Here is a 22490-nt window from a genome sequence, read left to right on the forward strand (position 1 = left end):
AAAAATAAAGGAGACATCACAGATATGAATAATAAATGAAATGTGAAATCTTGGATTGAATCATGGAAAAGAAAAAGGATGTAAGTACAAAAACTGATGAAATCCAATTAATGTCTATTGTTTAGTTAATAGTACTAACCCAATGTTAATTTCTTCATTTTGACCATTTTACTATGGTTATGCAAGATGTTAATCTATGACAAAGGAGGCAAGAACATACAATGGAGAAAAGGCAGCCTCTTCAATAAGTGGTGCTGGGAAAACTGGACCGATACATGTAAAAGAATGAAATTACCACACTCTCTAACACCATACACAAAAGATAAACTCAAAATGGATTAAAGACTTAAGTGTAAGGCCAGATACTATAAAAACTCTTAGAGAAAAACATAGGCAGAACACTCTGACATAAATCGAAGCGAGATCTTCTTTGACCCACCTCCTACAGTAATGAAAATAAAAACAAAAATAAACAAATGGGATCTAATGAAACTTAAAACCTCTTGCACAGCACAGGAAACCATACACAAAACAGAAAGACAACCCACAGAATGGGAGAAAATATTTGCAAATGAAGCAACTGACAAGGGATTAATCTTCGAAATATACAAACAGCTCATGCAGTTCAATATCAAAAAAACAAACAAACCAATCAAAAAATGCATGGAAGATCTAAATAGACATTTCTCCAAAGAACACATACAGATGGCCAAAAAGCACATGAATATATGCTCAACATCACTAATTACTAGAGAAATGCAAATCAAAACTACAGTGAGGTTATCGCCTCACACTAGTCAGAATGGCCATCATCAAAAAATCTACAAACAATAAAGACTGGAGAGGGTGTGGAGAAAAGGGAACCCCCTTCTACACTGTTGGTGGGAATGTAAATTGGCACAGCCACTATGGAGAACAGTATGGAGGTTCCTTAAAAAACTAAAAATAGAGCTACCATATGAGCCAGCAATCCCACTCCTGGGCATATACCCAAAGAAAACCATAATTCAAAAAGATACATGCATCCCAATGTTCACTGCAGCACTATTTACAATAGCCAGGATACTGAAGCAACCTAAACGTCCATCGACAGACAAATGGAAAAAGAAGATGTGACACATATATACAACGGAATATTACTCAGCCATAAAAAAGAATGAAACAATGCCATTTGCAGCAACATGGACGGACCTAGATTGTCATACTGAGTAAAGTAAGTTAGAGGACATATATTGCATGATATCACTTATATGTGTAATCTAAAAACAGGGTACAAATGAACTTATTTACAAAACAGAAATAGAGTTACAGATATAGAAAACAATCTTATGGTTACCAGGGGGAAGGGTGGGGAGGGACAAATTGGGACATTGGGATTAACAATACACACTACTATATATAAAATAGATAGCTAATAAGGGCCTGCTGCATAGCACAGGGAACTCTACTCAATACTCTGTAATGACCTATATGGTAAAAGAATCTAAAAAAGAGTGGATATCTGTATACGTATAACTGATTCATTTTGCTGTACACCTGAAACTAACACAACATTGTAAATCAGCTATATTTCAATAAAAATTTTTTAAAAAGATTAACATTTAACACTCCTTCCATAATCACAATGCATTCAAACATATAGTAATTAACTAGAAATAAAATAAGTTGAATTACTGTACCAAAAAGAATAAAAAATTTTGAATATACAGTACGTCTATACAGATCAACCTTTTTCCTAAAGTTATTCTGCTTCCAACAGATACCTTTTGATCAACTTTAGGTTAGTTGATTTACCTTATTTTCTTTGCTAATGTAGTCCAGCTGCAAACACCAAGGATGAGTCCAGATTCTACTTAACATCTGAAAATCTTGGAAAAGTTTTGCACCTGCCTTTCCTCTTCCACCTTCACTGCTATTACCTACACCTGATCAAAAGAAAAAAAGAGTTAATGTTAAGACGTAAGGATTCTCTAATTCAACCAAGGTGTTTCTAAATTAGGGCCTTAACTTTATCTGTGCCTCGGACTCCTTTGGCCATGTAGAGAATCTTATAGGCCCTCTTTCTCAGAAAATTTCAAAACATATAAAATAAATAGGATTACAAAAGAAACCCATTATACAGAAATTATCAAGATGTTTAAAAACAAACTTTTGATATAGTGGTATGTGTACCTTATTAATGCATTAAATAACAAACTATAGCAGTAATTTTAACAACTGCCTGAAATTCTGAAGCATTGATAAAGGTAAATTTGAGATATCGGTAATGACAATAATATATAGAAATATTTCTGATTTCTATTGGTAACAAAGTCACAATTAACACTAATACTACTTTGGTTTGTTGCCTACATTAATAATTGGAAAAATGCTGTATTTTTGATAGAGGTTAGTGAAAACATGTAATTTTTTTCTTATTCAGGTTTTTCTTATTCAGGTCCTAGATTCTAACCATAGACCCTAGATTACAAACTTCTGCTTTAGATAAAGCCACTCTCTGTATACAGTATTTTAGCAACTCTTTCCAATTATTCTTACACCAAAAAAAATTACTTCTAAAACTTATGCTTTTCATGTTGAAAAAAACAGATTTCTTTTGCCTAGAGTAATTTCAACAAAATTATATTTTTCATATGAAAATGAAGTGAAAATTAAATGAATGCACATTTCATTAATATGACAAAATCATCAAGAGGGTAAAACACAGAAAAACAAAGCTGACTTTTTTTTTTTAATAAATTTATTTTTGGCTGTATTGGGTCTCCGTTGCTGCGCACGGGCTTTCTCTAGTTGGAGCAAGCGGGGCCTACTCTTCATTGCGGTGCATGGGCTTCCACTGTGGCGGCTTCTCTTGTTGTGGAGCACGGGCTCTAGGCACACGGGCTCCAATAGCTGTGGCACGCAGGCTCAGTAGTTGTGGCTCACGAGGTCTAGAGCGCAGGCTCAGTAGTTGTGGCGCATGGGTTTAGTTGCTCCGTGGCATGCGGGACCTTCCCTGACCAGGGCTCAAACCTGTGTCCCCTGCATTGGCAGGTGGATTCTTAACCACTGCGCCACCAGGGAAGCCCAAAGCTGACTTTTTTAAAAAACAGCATTTAAGCAGTAACATTTTTCTGTCCACAGTTTTAAAAGATGTAAATTCACTGATAATGTCTTGTCTCCATGAGGGACAAGAGTATATTCAGTAATGATATGAAATATGAATAAAAATGCATAAAAGTCTGGTACTGATTATTTTGCCTGATTAGAGGTATTTCCACTGTGTATGACAGAAATCATTGCTGTGAAAATGAGGCATCTAATTTCTTGATATACAACTGTTCATAGCATTCCGTTATAATTCTTTTATTTCTGTAAGGTCAGTAGTAATGCTCTTTCATTCTTGATTTTAGTTATTTGTATCTGCTCTACTTATTACTTTGTAAGTACAACTAAAGAGTTATCAATTATCTTGATTGTTTCAAAAAACCAAGTTTTGGCTTCAATAATTTTCTCTACTGTTTTCCTTTTCTCCTTTATATTTATTTCTGATTAGTCTTCATTATCTCCTTCCTTCTTCTTGCTTTGGGTTCAGTTTGCTCTTATTTTAGTTTCTTAAGGTAGAAAGTTAGTTATAAATTTGAGATCTTCTTCCTTAATATAGGCATTTACAGCCATAAATTTCCCTGGAAGCATTGCTTTACCTGCATCCTCTATTTTAGTATCTTATGTTTTCATTTTCATTTACCTCTAAATGTTTTCTAATTTCCTTTGTGATTTCTTTTGACTCATTAGTTACTTAAGAGCATGTCATTTACACATACTTGTGAATTTTCTCACTTTCCTTCAGTTATTGGTTTGTAATTTCATTCTAATGTGGTTAAAGAAAATATTTTGTGTGGATTTTATCCTTTTATATTAAATGAGGCTTGTGTTACGCTCTAAAATATGGTCTATCTTGGAGAATGTTCCATGTGCACTCGAGAGGAATGTGTATTCTGCTCCTATTGGACGGACTGTTCTACAGATGTCTGTTAGGCCTAGTTGATTCATAAGTGTTTTTCAAGTCTTCTATTTCCTTGCTGATCTTCTGCCTAGCTGTTCTATCCAATATTGAAAGCCTTATGAGTTTTTGAAATTAATGTGAAGAAATGAGAGATTTCAAAATAAAGTAAGCTAAACAACTACCATTTATTCTCCAAGAAAGGCTGATTAAAAAGTCAATTTTTATTTTGGTGGGTGGGAACTACTCTTGTACATACCATAAACATCTTCTATTAAAAAAAATTTCATAAGACTTTTAGGCCTAACTGGCTCGGGTAGAATGTTAAAGGGGAAAAACTGAAGTCTCCTCTACCTACAGTATTGATATGTGTTAGAGTTGATATTCTTTGTGAGGAATGGGAACCACATAAAAAGAATATGCTAATAAGTTGGCCAAATAAACATCCACAGAAAAATGTTCTCTATACAAAAGAGAATTGACAATTATTATTGAATCATTCTATCCTAAAAATAAAATGTTTTGACGCCAAATGGCTTTATTTGGAAATACAAGCACAAAAAAGGGCAAGTAAATACATAATGACAAGTGAGTCTTCCTTTCACTCGAACACTTAAGACGCTGAGGTATGCCTGTATCTTGTTCTGGTTTTGATTTACATTTCCCTGGCGGCCAATCATACTGAGCATCAGTTAGAGCAGTGATACTCAAGCAGAGGGTACATCAAAATCACCTAGAGGGCTTATAAAAATGCAGCTGCCTGAGCCCTACTCCAGAACCACTGAATCAACCTCTAATGTGTGGCACTTAGACCCATTCATTTTTAGAGACAAAAGGATATTACTGTTCTCTATTTTTTAAGAGTACAGTTCAGTGGCATTAAGTATAACTGAAATGTTGTGCAACCATCAGCACTCTCCATTTCTAAGACTTTTTTCCATCACCCTAAACAGAAACTCTGTACCCATTAAATGAATCTGACTATTCCAAGCACCTCTAAGTGTAATCACACAGGATTTGTCCTTTTGTGTCTGGCTTATTTCATTTAACATGATGTCTTCAGGATCCGTTCATGTCAGGATTTCTTTCTGAGACTGTAATATTCCATTGTTTGCATATATCATATTTTGTTCTTCTATTCATTACTTGATGAAGACTTGGATTGCTTCCATCTTTTTGGCTATTATGAATAATGCTATGTAAACATGAATGGGTAAGTATCTATTAGAGTTCTTGCTTTCAGTTATTTTGAAAGTGGAATTCTACCTAGAAGTGGAATTGCTGGATCATATGGTAACTCTCTGTTTAACTCTTTGAGGAACTGCCACACTACTTTCTCCACAGGAGCTGTACCATTTTATATTCCTAGCAGCAATGCACCAGGGTTCTAATTTTTCCGTATCATTGCCAACACTTATTATCTTTCTTTATGTGATAGTCATCCTATTGGGTGTGAAGTGGTATCTCTTGGTTTCAATTTACATTTCCTGAATAACTAATGATGATGTAGAGCATCTTTTAATGTGCTTATCAGTCATTTGTATATCTTTTTTGGAGAAATGTCTATTGAAAACTTTGCCCATTTTTGAATCGGCTTGTTTGGTTTTTCATTGCTGTTGTTGTTAGGTTGTAAGAGTTCTTTATATATTCTGGATATTATCCCCGTTTTAGGAAAGTGACTAACAAATATTTTCTTCCAATTTGTGGACTGTCTTTTTATGTGCTCCGTCTTTGCATTCCTTAAGACAGTGTATGGATTTTAATACTGATTTCAGCTTAAAATCAGGCTGTCTGAAAACTAAGTATTCACACTTGTAAAACCTAAAGTTGTTTACTGAAGGCAGAGGCTTACATGTAAATATAAACTTCTGATACTTGATGGTAAAAGGAAGACTGCAGGATTATACTTTTTAGAGAACAAAGGAAAATTAAGAGGATGTTAATTTTCTTGAAATTCATTAATTTAGCCTCTCATGACTTTAATTCTGTAAATATTAAATATATTATAAATTATCACTACTAAAATTAACATCAAATTGTTGTTAGTATCAAAAGCAAAATTTATGTGAACTTTTAAAAGCCAAGTCAAATATAAAAAGAGTCAAATATAGAAACAAAAGAATTTCTGGAATATGTAACAGAAAAAATACCAAACATTTTAAATACAAGTGAGATAGGTGAATGACATTTTGGGAGAAACACTTTGATGGTTTGTAGTGAGAATCAAGATAAAGTAACCTTTAATATAATCCATTTAGCCTTTTATGGAAGTTTTTTCAAGGGGGCTATTAACTCAGGTTATTCTACTTTAAGGAAAATAAAACATCACATTTAGTAGGGGGAAAACCCAAGACATTCTCATGACTGAAAGATTCATGGCACCAGATAATAATTTAGCAATTATACCTTTCTGAGTTTAGAAGCTTTGGCAATTAGTACTTTAGATATTTACTCCTATCAACTGAAGTCACAAAGAATGAGGCCCCTTTAATTCTTAAATACTGCATTGCTCTCAAAAAGAGTACATTTTAATATCTATACAAGAGCTATTAACATTTTGCTGTTGGTTATTAAAGACAACTGATTCTTTAATATTTGAAAACATCTAGTACATTCCTCACAATAAAACAAAATTTCAAATGGAGAAAATATTAAATGACCAAATTTAGTACCCTTTATTACTCAGAGATTAATGAAAGATAGGTCTGATAATCCCTCTCTTTCTCTCTCTCATTGGAATTTCTATATTTGGTTACTTATGTCTGCAATTTTTGTCACTCAAAACAGAATGGTACTGATACAATAAATCTAATAGCTTATGATTACTATACAAATGAAACCGTGTGCCTTGCTGGAAATGATCTCCTTCCAAAAGTCAGTCAGAAAATTCTGTTTTTATAAAACAGCAAAACAACATTTCTATAAAATACAAACATTCAAATCCTCTTTTCCCCAAAGCAGAACAACTGTTGAGGACTATCATCATTATTCTACTTTCTAAAATGCACTGCTGTCACAGAGTATTACTTTAACTATTCATAGGATATGAAGTATCATTCTAGTATGTGTGTATACACCTCCACCCTCCATTATTTTTTGATCAACTATTGTATCCACAATGGCTGAAGGGTGCCTTCTAACCTGTAGCTCCTAAATAAATCTGGCACATCACTTGGGGAAAGGTACCAGAATAAACTGACTAACAAGTAAAAAAATTCACTCCAGACCAAACAGAAACTAAAGTTTTGCTCTGCGAACAGTGACAACCTTGGGCACACAGACACACACAAACACACGAGTTTACTGATGATGAAACAATATCTATTCATTGTATTTTTAAAAAGCACATAGAAAATAGTACAAAATAAAGTTCCGCATAATGTCATCACCCAGAAAATAACCTGTTATTAACATTTTTGTGTATTTTAGGCATTTGTGCATATTTTTATTGTAACATTGGGACATAATATGTGCCCTGCTTTGTATTTTGCCTTTTTTTCCCTTCAAACTTTGTCAATTTGATACCTAAGAAATGATTTCATAAATTTGATTTACAGTTTTTTTATTATTAACGTGGTTGGATATTTTTTAATAATACACTGGAATTTTATTTATCTTGAATATTAGTTTTTTTAATTAGAAATATTTTGTGCTTTTACAATATAAACATACCCATTTTATGCAAATGCAAAATTGCAAAAGAACAACTGACATGGTGAAATTATCAAGACAGCATTCTTCAGAAAAAGAATGCTTTAAGAGAGAAAACAAAAACAATAAGCTAAGTGTATTTGTTACCTGTCAAGTGATCTAAGTAGTACTGATAGAGTTTGCACTGAATAGGAGTCATTCTCACAGCTAACACGTATTCATGTTTTGGAGGCAAGAACTTTGTTAATGCTGTATAATCTTTCCTCTGCAATTAATAGAAAGAGAATGAAAATTAGTTAAATATATGACAGGAACTAACTGTTCTAAGAATTATCATTGCTTGCAACTAAAAAAATGTACATAAATAAATAGGTACCAGACATATAAGAAAACATTTACTTAAACATATTTACCCTCTTTAATCACACAATGATCCCATATAATTGTAGTTAATGTATTTCATGTGACTATACAATATGATGCACTGGTAAAAAGATACTGCAACACACCAGGCAGGTTTTAAATTGAAGTGGCCATATTACCAAGAGAGCAATTTAGGTTTTCAAATGGTCTCCTCTATATAGAAAAAAAGAAAAGAAAAAAAGGTGGGGAGGGGATATAGTAGGTAGTGCTAGCAAAAAGACTTGCTTTAATCATACAGTAAAACCGTTGAATCAAAGTTCGATGCAGTCTGGGTTATCCTTTGGGTAAGATGTGCCAACATGCCAGAGGATAACACATAATGTCAGGGGGAATGTTTGCCCAACTGAGAAAACAAGCCAAGTATAGGCACTCTTGAAACCATTTAATATAGAAACAGGAAAGAAAGAACACTAATGTGCTAGATACAAATGACTACCTAAACCAGAAAAACACTGCCTAAGTAGCAGCAGTAATACAGAAATACAGTACTTGCTAGTACCTCTGGCTAACCTGAACAAACAGGATGACTTCACCTTATGTAATGGTAGTATATTCAGTCAAAAGGATAGCCTGTCTCATCTGTTACATCTTTTTTGCTACCATTAATATCTAGTGTCTTAAGAAAAATACAGAACTAAGAAAAAATGCAGACTGACCAACTGCTTGGTCAGTCTCTACATACTTATCTACTCATTTTAACAAAGGTTTACTGTAGATCCGTGTGTAAACAACACTATTAGCCCATTAAGGTTACTGTACGTACTTGGAATTAATAAAACTATTTCTTCAGGATTACATTAATATGGCTTCACTCATAATTCATAATTGCCTTTCCTAAAACCATTTCAAACAAATGAGGTTTGGAACACTATACTATAGAATTAGGTGAGCACAGAAATTTCTTAATCATAATAGCTGTGTTTCTTTTACATACTCCCTATCTTAAGGATGAGAAAATCTGAATATGAACATATTAACATATGAAGTTATACACCCAGCAAACGAATTAATCAATTATGTTCTAAACCTCTCAATGCAATTTTTTTTACGTTCAATGCTGCATAAACTTTGGAAGAGACTGCAAAGAGATTTAACTATAAAACTATTGATACATGCTGAAAGGAGAAAGAAAATACAAAGTTTGAATTCAGAAAACATTTTGAGATTGCAATATATCAAAGTAACAATATTTTATTACTGTGGAATGTACTTGTACCTGAACACATCCAGCTAACATTTCATAGAGAATGTGAGCACGTTTTTTCATTACTCTGACATCTACCATGGTAGAATCTGCACACTGACCATTTTGGATTGGATTTATAAATCGATTCCTGAACTCCTTAATGGATCCAAGCAAATTTTCTTTGATAAAGTTAACCATGCAATGATCTAAGAAAGAAGATATTAGTTCATTAACAACAGTAACGGCTAAAATAACTGAGAACAATTCTCTGATAAAATGCTCGTGTCAAAAAGGCATGCCATGGAAGCATTACAATTAAGCTACAAAGAAAGAACACCAAACTGAGTGTAGACTAATACTGGTTATCAGTATGATCTAGAACTGGATTACCTAAATCAGATGAGAAACTCAAATAAAACCCATCCCCAAATTCTAGACACGAATGTTTAAGAAAACACCAAAGAACATTTTATTTGAACTCACTAGTCTTTTTAATAGATACTGAGTATAAAACAACTGCTCTATAATTCTAACCATGATTTTATGGTCAGCAAGGGGATCTTGTGAAAAAAACATAGATACTGAAACAAAATAATAAAATCAGGTAATAAACTACTATATCAAATTTTGTATTAACTGATTTAGTTCCAGAAGTCCTTAACAGAGTAATCAGTTGCCCTATACTATATGGGACCACAATGTGAAACAGGGCAACAGTCTATAAATGGGGCAACAGAAAAGGGGGAAACTGGAACAGACAAAAATAAAGATAAAATATAGATACATATTATAGATAAATATAAACAAGGACAAAGTGAGACAATAACCAGTATTACAAATAATAAAATTAAAAACCAGTAACTATAAATACACCAAAAGAATGGAAATAACATAAAAATAACAAAAAGCTATCAGAACAGATTACAATGGGAAATTTCAATTTGTTATTTTCTGAGTAACTCATGTTCCCTCTTTAGTGTCACCACACACATATGAAAATGAGGGAAATTCACAAGTCACTTCCCTGGGTTCATATCATCTATCCTCAGCCTCAGCAAACTGTATCCTGACATCAATTCAACATAGCTCTCCTCCAATCTCCACCTTCCTAAAACTTTCATGCTTAGCATTTCTTTTCAATTTCCTATCAGTACCTCCTCCAAAACTGGATATATTTTGTTACAATATCTCCTGAATAGTCACAAATGCATTTGTATTTTTAAGCAATCATTAAGACTTCTGATACCTTGCATATACTTTAAATTCTATATTTGTATTTGAACACTCATAATGGCACACCTCTTGACTGTGGTTTACCATTTATATTCATAAAACATTCCACTTGAAATGAATGGTATACTTTTACAGTAGACTAAGAATGGACCTATGTAGTTCATGGTCAGAGACTATACTAGAATAAACTAAAGATAGGCAGATGGTGACGTGGCAAAAATATATCTGAGGCAATGCCAATACTCTATAGCATAACTACAGATATTGACTCACACTCAATTAGGTTATTTTGAAGTGGGGTTCCCGTTAAAATAATCCTCCTCCTTGATCGTATAGAATTCATAGCTTTTGAAACAGCAGATGCTTCATTTTTTAGAATATGGCCTTCATCACAAACAACAAAGTCAGGGCCTAGAAAAACAACATTTAATTAACATATAATAAAACTAAAAATATAATCCATTTAAGTAAAGTTAATCATTTTACAGTGCTGCTCTTGTGGAAAGATAAAACAACATCCCGATAAGAAGTTATATTTTATCTGTATATGGTTAATGTGGCTCTCACTAGTATTAATTTTATTAAAGCAGAGTATTAAAGTACTACTATGGATGGTACTTAAGGTTCTCTGAGAGTACAAAAATAGGCAAGAATAGAAATAATCACACAGATGAAAAGATCCCAAGAGATCTGGGGTATCTGAAAAAAAAAGTATCTTTTATAAATGAAAAACAGTATCTAAAGATACATTTCAGCACTAATGCATCAAGTTAAAACTATCAACTGAGACTAAGAGCAATTTATATATACATGAAACGACAAATATCAAAAGTTACATTTTAAGAAATAATATATAAATCACAATAGGCCAAGTAGTATTTCCCATTTGACTTATTCCTAATAACTAATACCCATTGCTGGGGAAAAATTTAACTGATAAAGGACCGCTAAACTGATTGTTACATGGGTATGGGGGTTGGGGGGAAAACACTTTCCAAGCTATAAAAGATCTCATAGCTGAGAGTGACTCTTTCAAAAGAAATACATATGATTATTTTATGAAAATAACCATATGTATCTTTGCTAAAGTATCCTATAAACACAATTTGCTTGCTGCTTAACGTACACACAAATTACTTAAATATTGATTCAAACAATATCAGTTGTCAAATTATCCCCTGCAAGTTAGGCATTATAGAAAATGCATCTTCTACATGATTTCAAAAGTAACTGCTTCAGGGCTTCCCTGGTGGCGCAGTGGTTGGGAATCCGCCTGCCAATGCAGGGGACACGGGTTCGTGCCCCAGTCCGGGAAGATCCCACATGCCGCGGAGCGGCTAGGCCCGTGAGCCACAACTACTGAGCCTGCGCACCTGGAGCCTGTGCTCCGCAACGGGAGAGGCCGCGACAGTGAGAGGCCCGCGCACCGCGATGAAGAGTGGCCCCCGCTCTCCGCAACTGGAGAAAGCCCTTGCACAGAAACGAAGACCCAACACAGCCAAAAATAAATAAATAAACAAATTTTTAAAAAAGTAACTCCTTCAGTATGCCTGATCAAACAACACAATTGTTATTCAGTATTTAGATGGGGCTACATGAATAGTAAGACATTTTTAAATTACTAATCAACTTTCTAAAAACTAAAATATGTATCTTGCTTTGTAAATTACCTTTTACACAAGTGATTCAAATGATTTCTACCACCTAATATTCAGTGTTCATGAGGGTGTGGTGAAGCAGGTACTCTCATATACTCTTTGTGGAAGTCTAAATTAGTAGCAAACATTTTGGAAGACAATTTTACAGTACCTCTTAAAATGTAAAATATGTGCACCCTTGACCCAAATTTCAATTTCTGGGAATTTATCCTTAAGGTATACTTCCACGAGTACCCCAAGATACATAAAATATTCTCTGAACTATTGTTTGTTTAGGGTGCAAAATTGGAAACAACTTGGAAGCTTGGCAAAGGGGGTTAATAAAACTATGCTATAATGGAATGTCACAGAACTAAAATTAATGATGTAGATTTCTATGTAATAACCTTGAAAGATATGCCAAATATGTTATTTATATTATTAAACAAAAAGAAGAGTTTCAATATCTATATTATGATCCCATTTGTATTTACACAACCACCTCAAACAGGGTGATTTTTATCTATATATACATATATGTAGTAAAGGATTAATCTGGCCCAAAGAAAAGTTTGGCCTTTGCCTCCACCTCTAGGGAGGTAACCTCTAAACTCCTGTCTGACCTGATAAAAATATCTCTGCTCACCTGGATGGCTTGGGACACATCAGACAGTCTATGCTAACATGATGGGGGGTGAAGGGAGAGCAGCTTTGGTCATGTGGCATCTTCTCAACTTCTGGAGGGGCTAGAGACTAAGATCACCCACATGGGTGGTCAACCACGTCTATGTGACCAAGCCCAAACTCTAGACACCAAGGCTCGGATGAGTGTGTCTGGTTGGCAAAACTCCATGTGTATTGTCACACATCATTTCTGGGAGAAGTAAGTGCTGTCTGCACGATTCCACTAACAAACTGGGTGTGGAACTCTCCTGGGCCCTGTCCTATGTGCCTTTTCCTGTTGCTGATTCTAATCTGTATCCTTTCACTGTAATAAACCATAACCATGAGTATAAAGGCTTTTCTGAGTTCTGTGAGTCCTAGTGAATTACTGAACCTGAGAGTGGCCTTGGGAACATCCATATATTGCAATATAAAATACATGCTTGCAAAAAAAAAACAATATAATTTAAAAATGGGCAGAGGGGGCTTCCCTGGTGGTGCAGCGGTTGAGAATCTGCCTGCCAATGCAGGGGACACGGGTTCGAGCCCTGATCTGGGAAGATCCCACATGCTGCAGAGCAACTGGGCCCGTGAGCCACAACTACTGAGCCTGCGCGTCTGGAGCCTGTGCTCCGCAACAAGAGAGGCCGTGACAGTGAAAGGCCCGCGCAGCACGATGAAGAGTGGCCCCCACTCGCCGCAACTAAAGAAAGCCCTCACACAGAAACGAAGACCCAACACAGCCAAAAATAAAAATAAATTAAAAAAAGAAAGAATACAAAAAATAAGAAAGTAGAGTTAATATATAAAAAACAAACAAACAAACAAATATGAATGACAGTGCACTTACGGTGTCCTCAGTGATGTTACCACGTTACTGTTGGGGAGAAAATATTTTAAAAAAAAAATGGGCAGAGGATCTGAAGAGACGTTTTTCCAAAGAAGACATACAAATGGGCAACAGGTACATAAAAAGCTCCTCAACATCACTAATCATCAGGAAAATGCAAATTAAAACCACAATGAGATATCACCTCACACCTACTAGAATGGCTATGATAAAAAAAACAAACAAACAAACAAAAAAAAAACAAGAAATAACAAGTGTTGGTGAGGATGTGGAGAGAAGGGAACCCTTGTGCACTGTTGGTGAGAATATAAATTGTTACAGCCACTATGGAAAACAGTAAGGAGGTTCCTCAAAAAACTAAAACTAGAACTACCATATGATCCAGCAACTCCACTCCTGGGGATATAACTGGAAAAACTGAAAACAATAATTTGAAAAGATACACACACACCAATGTTCAGAGCGCCACTAATTACAAGAGCCAAGATATGGAAGCAAACCAACTGTCGACAGATGAAAGGATAAAGAAGATGTCTCTCTCTCTCTCTCTCTCTCTCTCTCTCACACACACACACACACACACACACACACACACACACAGAGGAATGTTACTCAGCTATAAAAAAGAATGTAATTCTGCCATTTGCAGCAATATGAATGGATCTAGAGAATACTATGCTTAGTGAAATAAGTCAAACAAAGAAAGACAAATACTGTATGATAACACTTACATGTGGAATCTAAAAAACAAAACAAACAAATGTATATAGCAAAACAGAAAATGACTCACAGATATGGACAACAAACTAGTGGTTACCAGTGGGGAGAGGGAAGGGGGAGGGGGCAAGATTGGGATATGAGACTGAAAGATACAAACCACTATGTATAAAACACATAAGCAACAAGGATATATCATATAGCACAGGGGATTATAGCCATTATCTTGTAATAATTTTTAATAGAGTATGATCTGTAAAAATACTGAATCACTATGTTGAACACCTGAAACTAACATAATGTTATAAATGAAGTATACCTCAATTTTTTAAAAAAACATTAAACTCTACATTACAAAGAATAAACTTTAATGTATGCAAATAAATGAAGGAACTGACCTATGTAACTTTAGAAAATGATGTTTGGAAATTATAAAGCTACAGACAAAAACAATCATACACAAGCACTGTACTCTAGTTGGTAAATTTGTTTCTCACGAGGGTATAGGTTAATAATTCTAAAACTACTTTACATATATGATGAGGCTGAATAAATAAGTAAATGGATGGTGGATGGTTGAAGCCAAGATTCTCGCTGTTGAAAAAGACAAGTAACAGAATAACAAAAAAAGACTAAAATGAACCCTATGATACTGAATTAGAGTCAAATATATCATTATGACATCAAGTTTATGTTTATAAACACACACACACACACACACACACAGATAGATTTGTGTATATACCTGGATTCATAGACCTATCACCTAGTTCTGTCTGCTGAGTGAACCTAGAAGCAATGACACTGCAGTAGCAACAAACACACCCAGTGCCCAGATCTTGGTTCGTAAACACCATTTTTCAGTGAAAGGAACCACGCATGGTTCCTTGTTGAAATGATGGACTCCGGGGCAAGGACAAATTAACATGATCCTAGAGCATACTACCAGAAAGTAATGAAGTGCTCAAAAAAATCAAAAGAATGAAACATCAAAGGGATACAGCAACCAATCTGAAAGAGCTCCCAGTGGACAAACTGGAACAATCTGAGCAACAAAATAAATAATACAGTGCTAGTTCTAACACATAAACTAATAATAGATGATTAATCTATCCTGATATAAATCAATGACTGATTAAATAAATGGGTAAGAAGGGACAAATCTTTCTTAAAGAAAAATTCCAAATTTAAGTGTAGATACTGCCCACTACAAGAGATGGAGCTTAATTTTTGCCCTCCCCCCACTTGGATGGGCTAGACTTAGTGACCGGCAAAGAACAGACACAGGTGAAACCAGTAACTCTACAGCAGAGAAACCTGGCAAACACTACCTTAACCAAGTGATGAAAATTAACATCACTAGTGATGTCATGTGGATCTAATTTACCCTTGATCTAATGTGAGGAGAAGGATACTACACCTCTAGTACATTATTTCAAAAACCTATAAGCCCAGTCTAATCACAAGAAAAGCAACAGATACTAGTGAACATCCTACAGGATACTTTAACAGTACTCCACAAGACTGACAAGATAACAGAAAATAAAAGAAAGAGTAAGAAACTGTCACAGACCAGAGGAGACTGTGGAGACATGACAATTAAATGCAATGTGGTACCCTGGATGAGACCCTGGAACAGAAAGTGAACAGTAATATTAAACTGGTAGAATTCAAATACAGTTTGGAGTTTAGTTAATAATATACCAATTTCTTAGTTTTGACAAATCTGCCATGGCAATGTAAGATGAACAGTGGGGGATTTGGGTGCAAGGTAAATGGAAGCGTTCTTTACTATCATTTCAACTTTTCTGTAAATAAAAAAATCACAAAACATTCCAAAATAAATTTTTTTAAATGTCACTAAATGACTTACATGGAAATAACAAACATTACTCTTCATGTTATGAGCTTTAATTTCTTTTTAATGCATTTCCTCATGATCACCATATTAAGCATGTGAAACTTGTTTAAACTGTTCCAAGGAAACCTTCTGAAAACCATGCTATTCACTAGCTTATAGCTCTCTGACAACAAAACAACCACAGGACTTCTAGACGACTATTTTAATCATGAGAAAATGATAAACTTATTATTAGGCCTTAACACTTACAATGGCAATTAGTTTGGCACATGCTAATTACATCATTATCTAAAAAAGGAGGCAAAAGGGTACGAACTTTCAGTGATAAGATGAATAAGGTCTAAGGACCTAATGTATAAATAACATCGTAATAACATGGCGACTGATAACAATGTATTGTATAACTGAAATCTGCTAAATGAGTAGAGCATAAATGTTCTGACCAAAAAAGAAAAAGAAAACTAAGTGAGGTAATGATGTGTAACTCAAAGGGGGTTATCCTTTCACAGTGTATACATATATCAAATCATCACATTGTACACTTTAATTATGTTACAATTTTACTTTTCAATTAAACCTCAATAAAGCTGAAAAAATAAATTAAAAATTAAAAGTAAAATTATAAAGGGGCAAAGACAAGGATTCTAAATAATACTTGGATTAAATAATTCTAAATTATTTTGGCAGTGAAAAATTGGACTTTCTCAAAAAACATCTAAAGCCTCAACAGTGTCTTAAAGTAATTAGATATGACAAAATAAAGTTTGAAAAGGAAAAAATATAGAATACAAACAACTAAATATTAATTGGTTCTGTGGATCGTACAACTTGCTGCTTTTACAAGTTGCAAGTAAGAATCAAATATTTGGATCTTGCATCATGAAGATTACTGTTAGAAGGAAGGACAGCATTGCAAATATTAACCTTCCATAGTGATGACCATTTAAAAGACGGAAAAAATGCAGCCAATTCTTCTAATGACATAAAGTTGGGAAAGAAACATAAAGAACTGTTTTCAGAGTATGGAGAGAGCTCTTGTAATAATCTAATACTCAGACAGTCAGAAGAATCTGCGATTGTGACACAGGTACCTGGTGAATTTTTAATTGTTTACAAGGTCTCCCCTGAAAACCTCAAACACTTCCATATTCAGCAAATGAATTCTGAACATCTGGCAATATTAAGGGTGATTTCATCTTAATGAAATTATACTAAGAAACAAACAGAAGGCAAAAACTTGAATGATAAACAAAAACCAGCTACTTAGTAGCTGGTCAATCAGTATTTGTTAAATATAAGCATATTTTTCATTCAACTTGTTTCTTTATCTCAGTGCCTGTTAATATCTTACCTGGATCAACCAAAGCTTTGTTAAATATTTCTTTAAGTTTCCTACTCTTCACATTCCTTCCTTGAGCAAGATTTCTGTACATCTCATAGCCTATGATCATAACACCACCATCTTCTTGCCATCTCTGCAGCATGTAGCTTCTCTCCTGAGGACGTTTCACAGTTGCTAATTCAGAGACCTTTTGTGAGGAAATAAAGATTTTTAAAGGTAGGAATGTATGAATACTAAATATCCCCACTGAAATATGCATCATTGGTAATTAAAAATCTTTTTATTTTACTATATGAATTTCATGCAGTTATTCTGATAATAGAAAACATTCTAAATATGATACCTCAAGCTTCTCATCATCTTTTAATCCCTCTTGCCACTTCTCAAATTCATTCATCCAATTCAAAGCAGTATTAAGAGGACAAACCACTAAAGCTGTGCTGAAATCCAATTTGTCACACAAAAGAACCGTATGAAGAAAGCTTACCACCTACAAGAAAACAAATTAAGTTGCCACCTTCATTTAAATATCTGCAAAAAAAGTTAATAAATTGAGCAAACTTACAATAGTTGGGTTTTTGGGGTTTGTTTTGTTTTTTGGTTTTTGGTTTAAACAATAAAGCAACCAACCAAAGGTCAACAGGGAAAGAGATAGGTACAATAAGGGACTTCAACTAGATGATATATAAGATCCTTCCAACTCTAAAGCTCCATGATTCTATGATCAGTAATAATAATATGAATATAAAAAGTAACCACACCAAAACAGCTACTAAGTCCCTAGTCCCCAGGGAACATCCTTATGATCTTCAGAAAATACCACTGCCCATTTAGAAGAGAATTATGTTACCGAGTATTTTTCCATGTAAAGTGTTCTCACTGAATCTACAGTAATTGTCTTATGGCTTGAAATTTTATATATATAAACTAATTCCACATCTCTGCTACAACTCCTACAGTCTTCCTGCAACTTCCTGCATTCAGAAATGTAGTATTTTAATAGTGAAAAATATATTATGTTCTCATTACTAAAGGATCACAGACTGTTAAAAAGTCGGGAATTCCCTGGTGGTCCAGTGGTTAGGACTCGGCGCTTTCACTGCCAAGGGCGCAGGTTCAATTCCTGGTTGGGGAACTAAGATCCTGCAAAGCCACGCAGCACGGCCAAAAAAAAAAAAAACAGTGTTGTAAAGGAACTTCATTTCCACCTCAGACTCTTTGCAGTTTTACTGGCTATGCCTGTAACCCTACCCCTTCACTTCATTAGGATCTCTGCTCAAAGATCACTTCCTAAAAGATGCTTTCCCTCTCTATTCTTCCTTAACATTTATTATCTGAAAGTAAATATTTCTTATTTTATTTGATTAAAATCTCTCTCCCCCACCAGAATATAAGCTTCTTGAGTGAGAAATCTTGTTATTCTTGTTCATTGCTTTATCTCCAGCCCCTACAACTGTGCCTGGAACATAAACGAATACATATTCTTGAATTAATGAATGCACAAGAACAGAATACCTTCATGTTCTTACCTGTAAAGTCTTACCAAGGCCCATGCAGTGGGCGAGAATGCATCCTGAACCTGGAGATTTCTTTGTTTTTTTTACAGACTCACAGCAGCAATCCCACATAAACTGAACACCTAAAAATGACAGCTTCGTTATGCTCAATTTAAAGGCTCAAGTTAAAAAAAAAATCTTCTGTCGGGACTTCCCTGGTGGCACAGTGGTTAAGACTCACACTCCTAATGCAGGGGGCCCGGGTTCGATCCCTGGTCAGGGAACTAGATCCCACATGCATGCCACAACCAAAGTTCGCATGCCACAACTAAGGAGCCAAAGAGCCGCAACTAAGGAGCACACCTGCCGCGACTAAGACCTGGCACAACCAAATAAATATATAAAATAAAATAAGATAAAATAAAATAAAATAAATCTTCCATCATAAACACATCAAAAACATAACGAAAACTTCTAAGAAATAGAATTTTTTAAAAAGAGAGATAAAAATCTCTTAAATGTAAATGAGATTTGTTTTACCCCCCCCACACACACACACACTAAGGTTAACTAGAAAAAAATGTGAACACAAGCACACAACAGGGTAACTTTCACTCCTCTAAGCTATCACAGCAGACCTTCGCCATTCCCTGGGATAGTCCAAAGAGACATAAGAATAATCTAAAATAGAAACTTTATCCAAAGAGAGAATAGATTCCTATCAAATATACTTTCAGGTTTATTGAGTCAATCAGGAAAAAAAAATCCAGGAGATAATTCATCATTTCTCCCTTTATTCAACATTAAAAACTGAACAATAAAGGGGCTTGCTACCTAAGGAGTAGGAACTATAGAACTTCCCTTATGAATTCATTCATATACACAATCAAAACTGACTTCCTGATTCCACTCTGACAAAGCAGAGGATAGGGATAATCTGGTATCTTTCCAAAACCAATGTAGGAACATTATTAACAAACATACTTGAAAAAGCATTTCCTGAAGAAGGCTTTTAGCTAAGTGTACCTCTCCCTACCCCACAGCTGCCCTTAGCCAACCACTGCAGATTAGGTGAAATTCACTTGCTATATATACCCATTTGTGAGGTGCACACTTCCCCTTTCATAATACTCATTTTCTTTGCAACTGTCCAGTTTTGTTCTTCTTCATTTGCTTATGCACTCCATAAGGGCAGGGATCATATTTGTTTTGCTCACCAGTAGACGTAACTCCAGTACTTAGCAGAATGTGAGGCACACAGGGGACACCAAATATTGGTAAAATTTAACTAAAAATGCTTTAATCATCTAATAGTTTCTTACCATCTACTTGATGGGGTTTCAATTTGATAACCATATTTCTATGAACCTGCACTAAAGGTTCTTTGGTTTCTTCATCTTCATCTAAAACCAACTTGGTTGTTATTGGACACTTAGTGGGTGAAGCATCTTCAATTTCTATCACCTACAAGAAAGACAATTATAGTTAAGCTCAAAGAAATCTTTCAAGCAATGGTGGAGTATGAGTCTTACGAAGGGAAATTTTGCAAAATACAGACACATCTACTTCCATACCATACATCCAATATTCTGGTTCAGTAATACCAGGACAGATCACAGGTTTATATGTTCTCCAAAATCAAAAACCTCCACAAGACTTTGAATCACTGTGGTAATGTCGCTAATTTAGCTCATCGGTTCTCACCTTGAACATCGCAACATGTGTTAGGTAGAGATGTGACAAAAGTAGCACTCTAAATTAATCCATGGCACCACCATTAAAATTTGAATAGACACATGGCTCCCCAAAAGGGATTTTTCTATTCTTCTACAGGACATGTGAAAATGTGCAAGGGCACTTACAGTTATCACAATGACTGGTTAGGACTGGTATTTAATGTAGGCAGAGGGGAAGGTAAATATAAATGTTCTACAATGTGAAAGACAGTCCCAAATAAGAACTGTCCCACCCAAGATTCCAGAAGACTCCCATTGAAAAACACTGTAAATATGTGTTGTGAAAGGGAAAAACTTTCAGAAACACTGGTTTGAGAACCTCAGGCTCGAAAGCATGACAAGAACATATAATACCCTCTAAATGCAAAAGGGAAACAATTACCTCAAGTTTCTTATTTGAAAGAAAACTTAAATAGATATAAATACATATGAATACATGTATTTGTATATTTTTTTTGCTTTCTTATCCCAATGTCTATCCATTACATAGTATACTCAAGAACTGTATAAGCTAGGTACAAGTGTTGCCATTTTACAAATGAAAAAGAAATGAGGGACTGAGAAGTTAAATAACTTACACAAGGTCATACAACTATTAAGTATCACAACACTAAGATTTATACCCAGAGGGTTAGGCTCCAGAGTCCATGCTCTTAACCACTATGCATTACTACTTTAATAAATGAAATGCTTGTATAAACAGGTTTATGGTTCCATGACAATCAATAAAGATTCATGATTTTAAACTGAAGACGTTGTGATCTTAAGGATAAAATATTAGCCGGTATTCTTTTCCTTATTTAGAACTGTAACTAGAAATGAATGGATTATTTGATACTCACTACTGAAATTTTCAAACATAAACAAAAGTAGACAGTAGCATAATGAGCCCTGTTACCCATTATTCAACCTCAAAAATTATCAACTTCTGGCCAGTTCTGTTTCACTGACAGCCTCCCACCCGTTCTCCAACTCATTTGATTCCATAAATGATTTTGAAGCAAACCCAAGCAAGCATGTTATTTCATCTGTGGTTTAGAATGTCTCTTTAAAAGGACACTCTCTCTTTTTAAAGTCATAACTACAGTACCATCATTGCATGTAAAAAATGTTGAATAAGTCACAAATTTGTAATAAATTACCTGGATAGATACTTCACTTATATAAAACTGAAATTATTAACCAATCAAGATTAATACTAGGAGAAAGTGTGGTGGACTATAAATAGCACAGGCCATTTAGATCCCAGCTCCATTTCAACAAGTTACTTAAACTCTCTTAGCTTCAGTTTCTCCATGTGCAAAGTAGGAAAGATTATGAACAACCCTCATGGGGTTGTTGCAGAGATTAAATAAGGCAAAGAATACAAAGTATCAGGCATAGACTAAGTATTCACTAAATTTTTATTGTGTTCTAGCTTGGATGTGTCCCAGCTTCATATTGCTGGGGCAAAGCCTTTAGCCAAAATGTAAAATTCTCTGAATGTCTTGTCCTATTTGCAAGGTGTGGTAGACAGAATCCTAAAATGGCCTCCAAGATTCCCACCCTCTGGTATAATCCCATCCCCTTGAGTGTGACTGAGATCTGTAACTATGATGAGATATCATTCCCATAATTGGGCCACTAATCAGCTGGGTTTGGTTTAATCAAAAGGGACATTCTCCTAGGTGAGCCAGACCTAATCAAGGTAAGCCCTTTAAAAGACCAAAGGGT

General features: G+C 34.7%; 1 protein-coding gene across 8 annotated transcripts in view; it reads right to left on the reverse strand.

The window, feature by feature from the left end:
• ATRX (ATRX chromatin remodeler) overlaps positions 1-22490 on the reverse strand; it is a 254434-nt gene that overhangs the window by 91888 nt on the left and 140056 nt on the right. For all 8 annotated transcript variants that reach the window (XM_068534190.1, XM_068534186.1, XM_068534185.1 and 5 more), the window contains 8 exons: positions 20364-20505; positions 19075-19184; positions 17889-18035; positions 17555-17732; positions 10749-10886; positions 9273-9448; positions 7781-7898; positions 1795-1925 (listed from right to left, as the gene is read on the reverse strand). In XM_068534190.1, coding sequence (XP_068390291.1) covers positions 1795-1925; positions 7781-7898; positions 9273-9448; positions 10749-10886; positions 17555-17732; positions 17889-18035; positions 19075-19184; positions 20364-20505 — 1140 coding nt within the window. The remainder of the gene's footprint in view (positions 1-1794; positions 1926-7780; positions 7899-9272; positions 9449-10748; positions 10887-17554; positions 17733-17888; positions 18036-19074; positions 19185-20363; positions 20506-22490) is intronic.

This window comes from Eschrichtius robustus, chromosome X (assembly GCF_028021215.1).
Source record: "Eschrichtius robustus isolate mEscRob2 chromosome X, mEscRob2.pri, whole genome shotgun sequence".
Classification (NCBI taxonomy): domain Eukaryota; kingdom Metazoa; phylum Chordata; class Mammalia; order Artiodactyla; family Eschrichtiidae; genus Eschrichtius; species Eschrichtius robustus.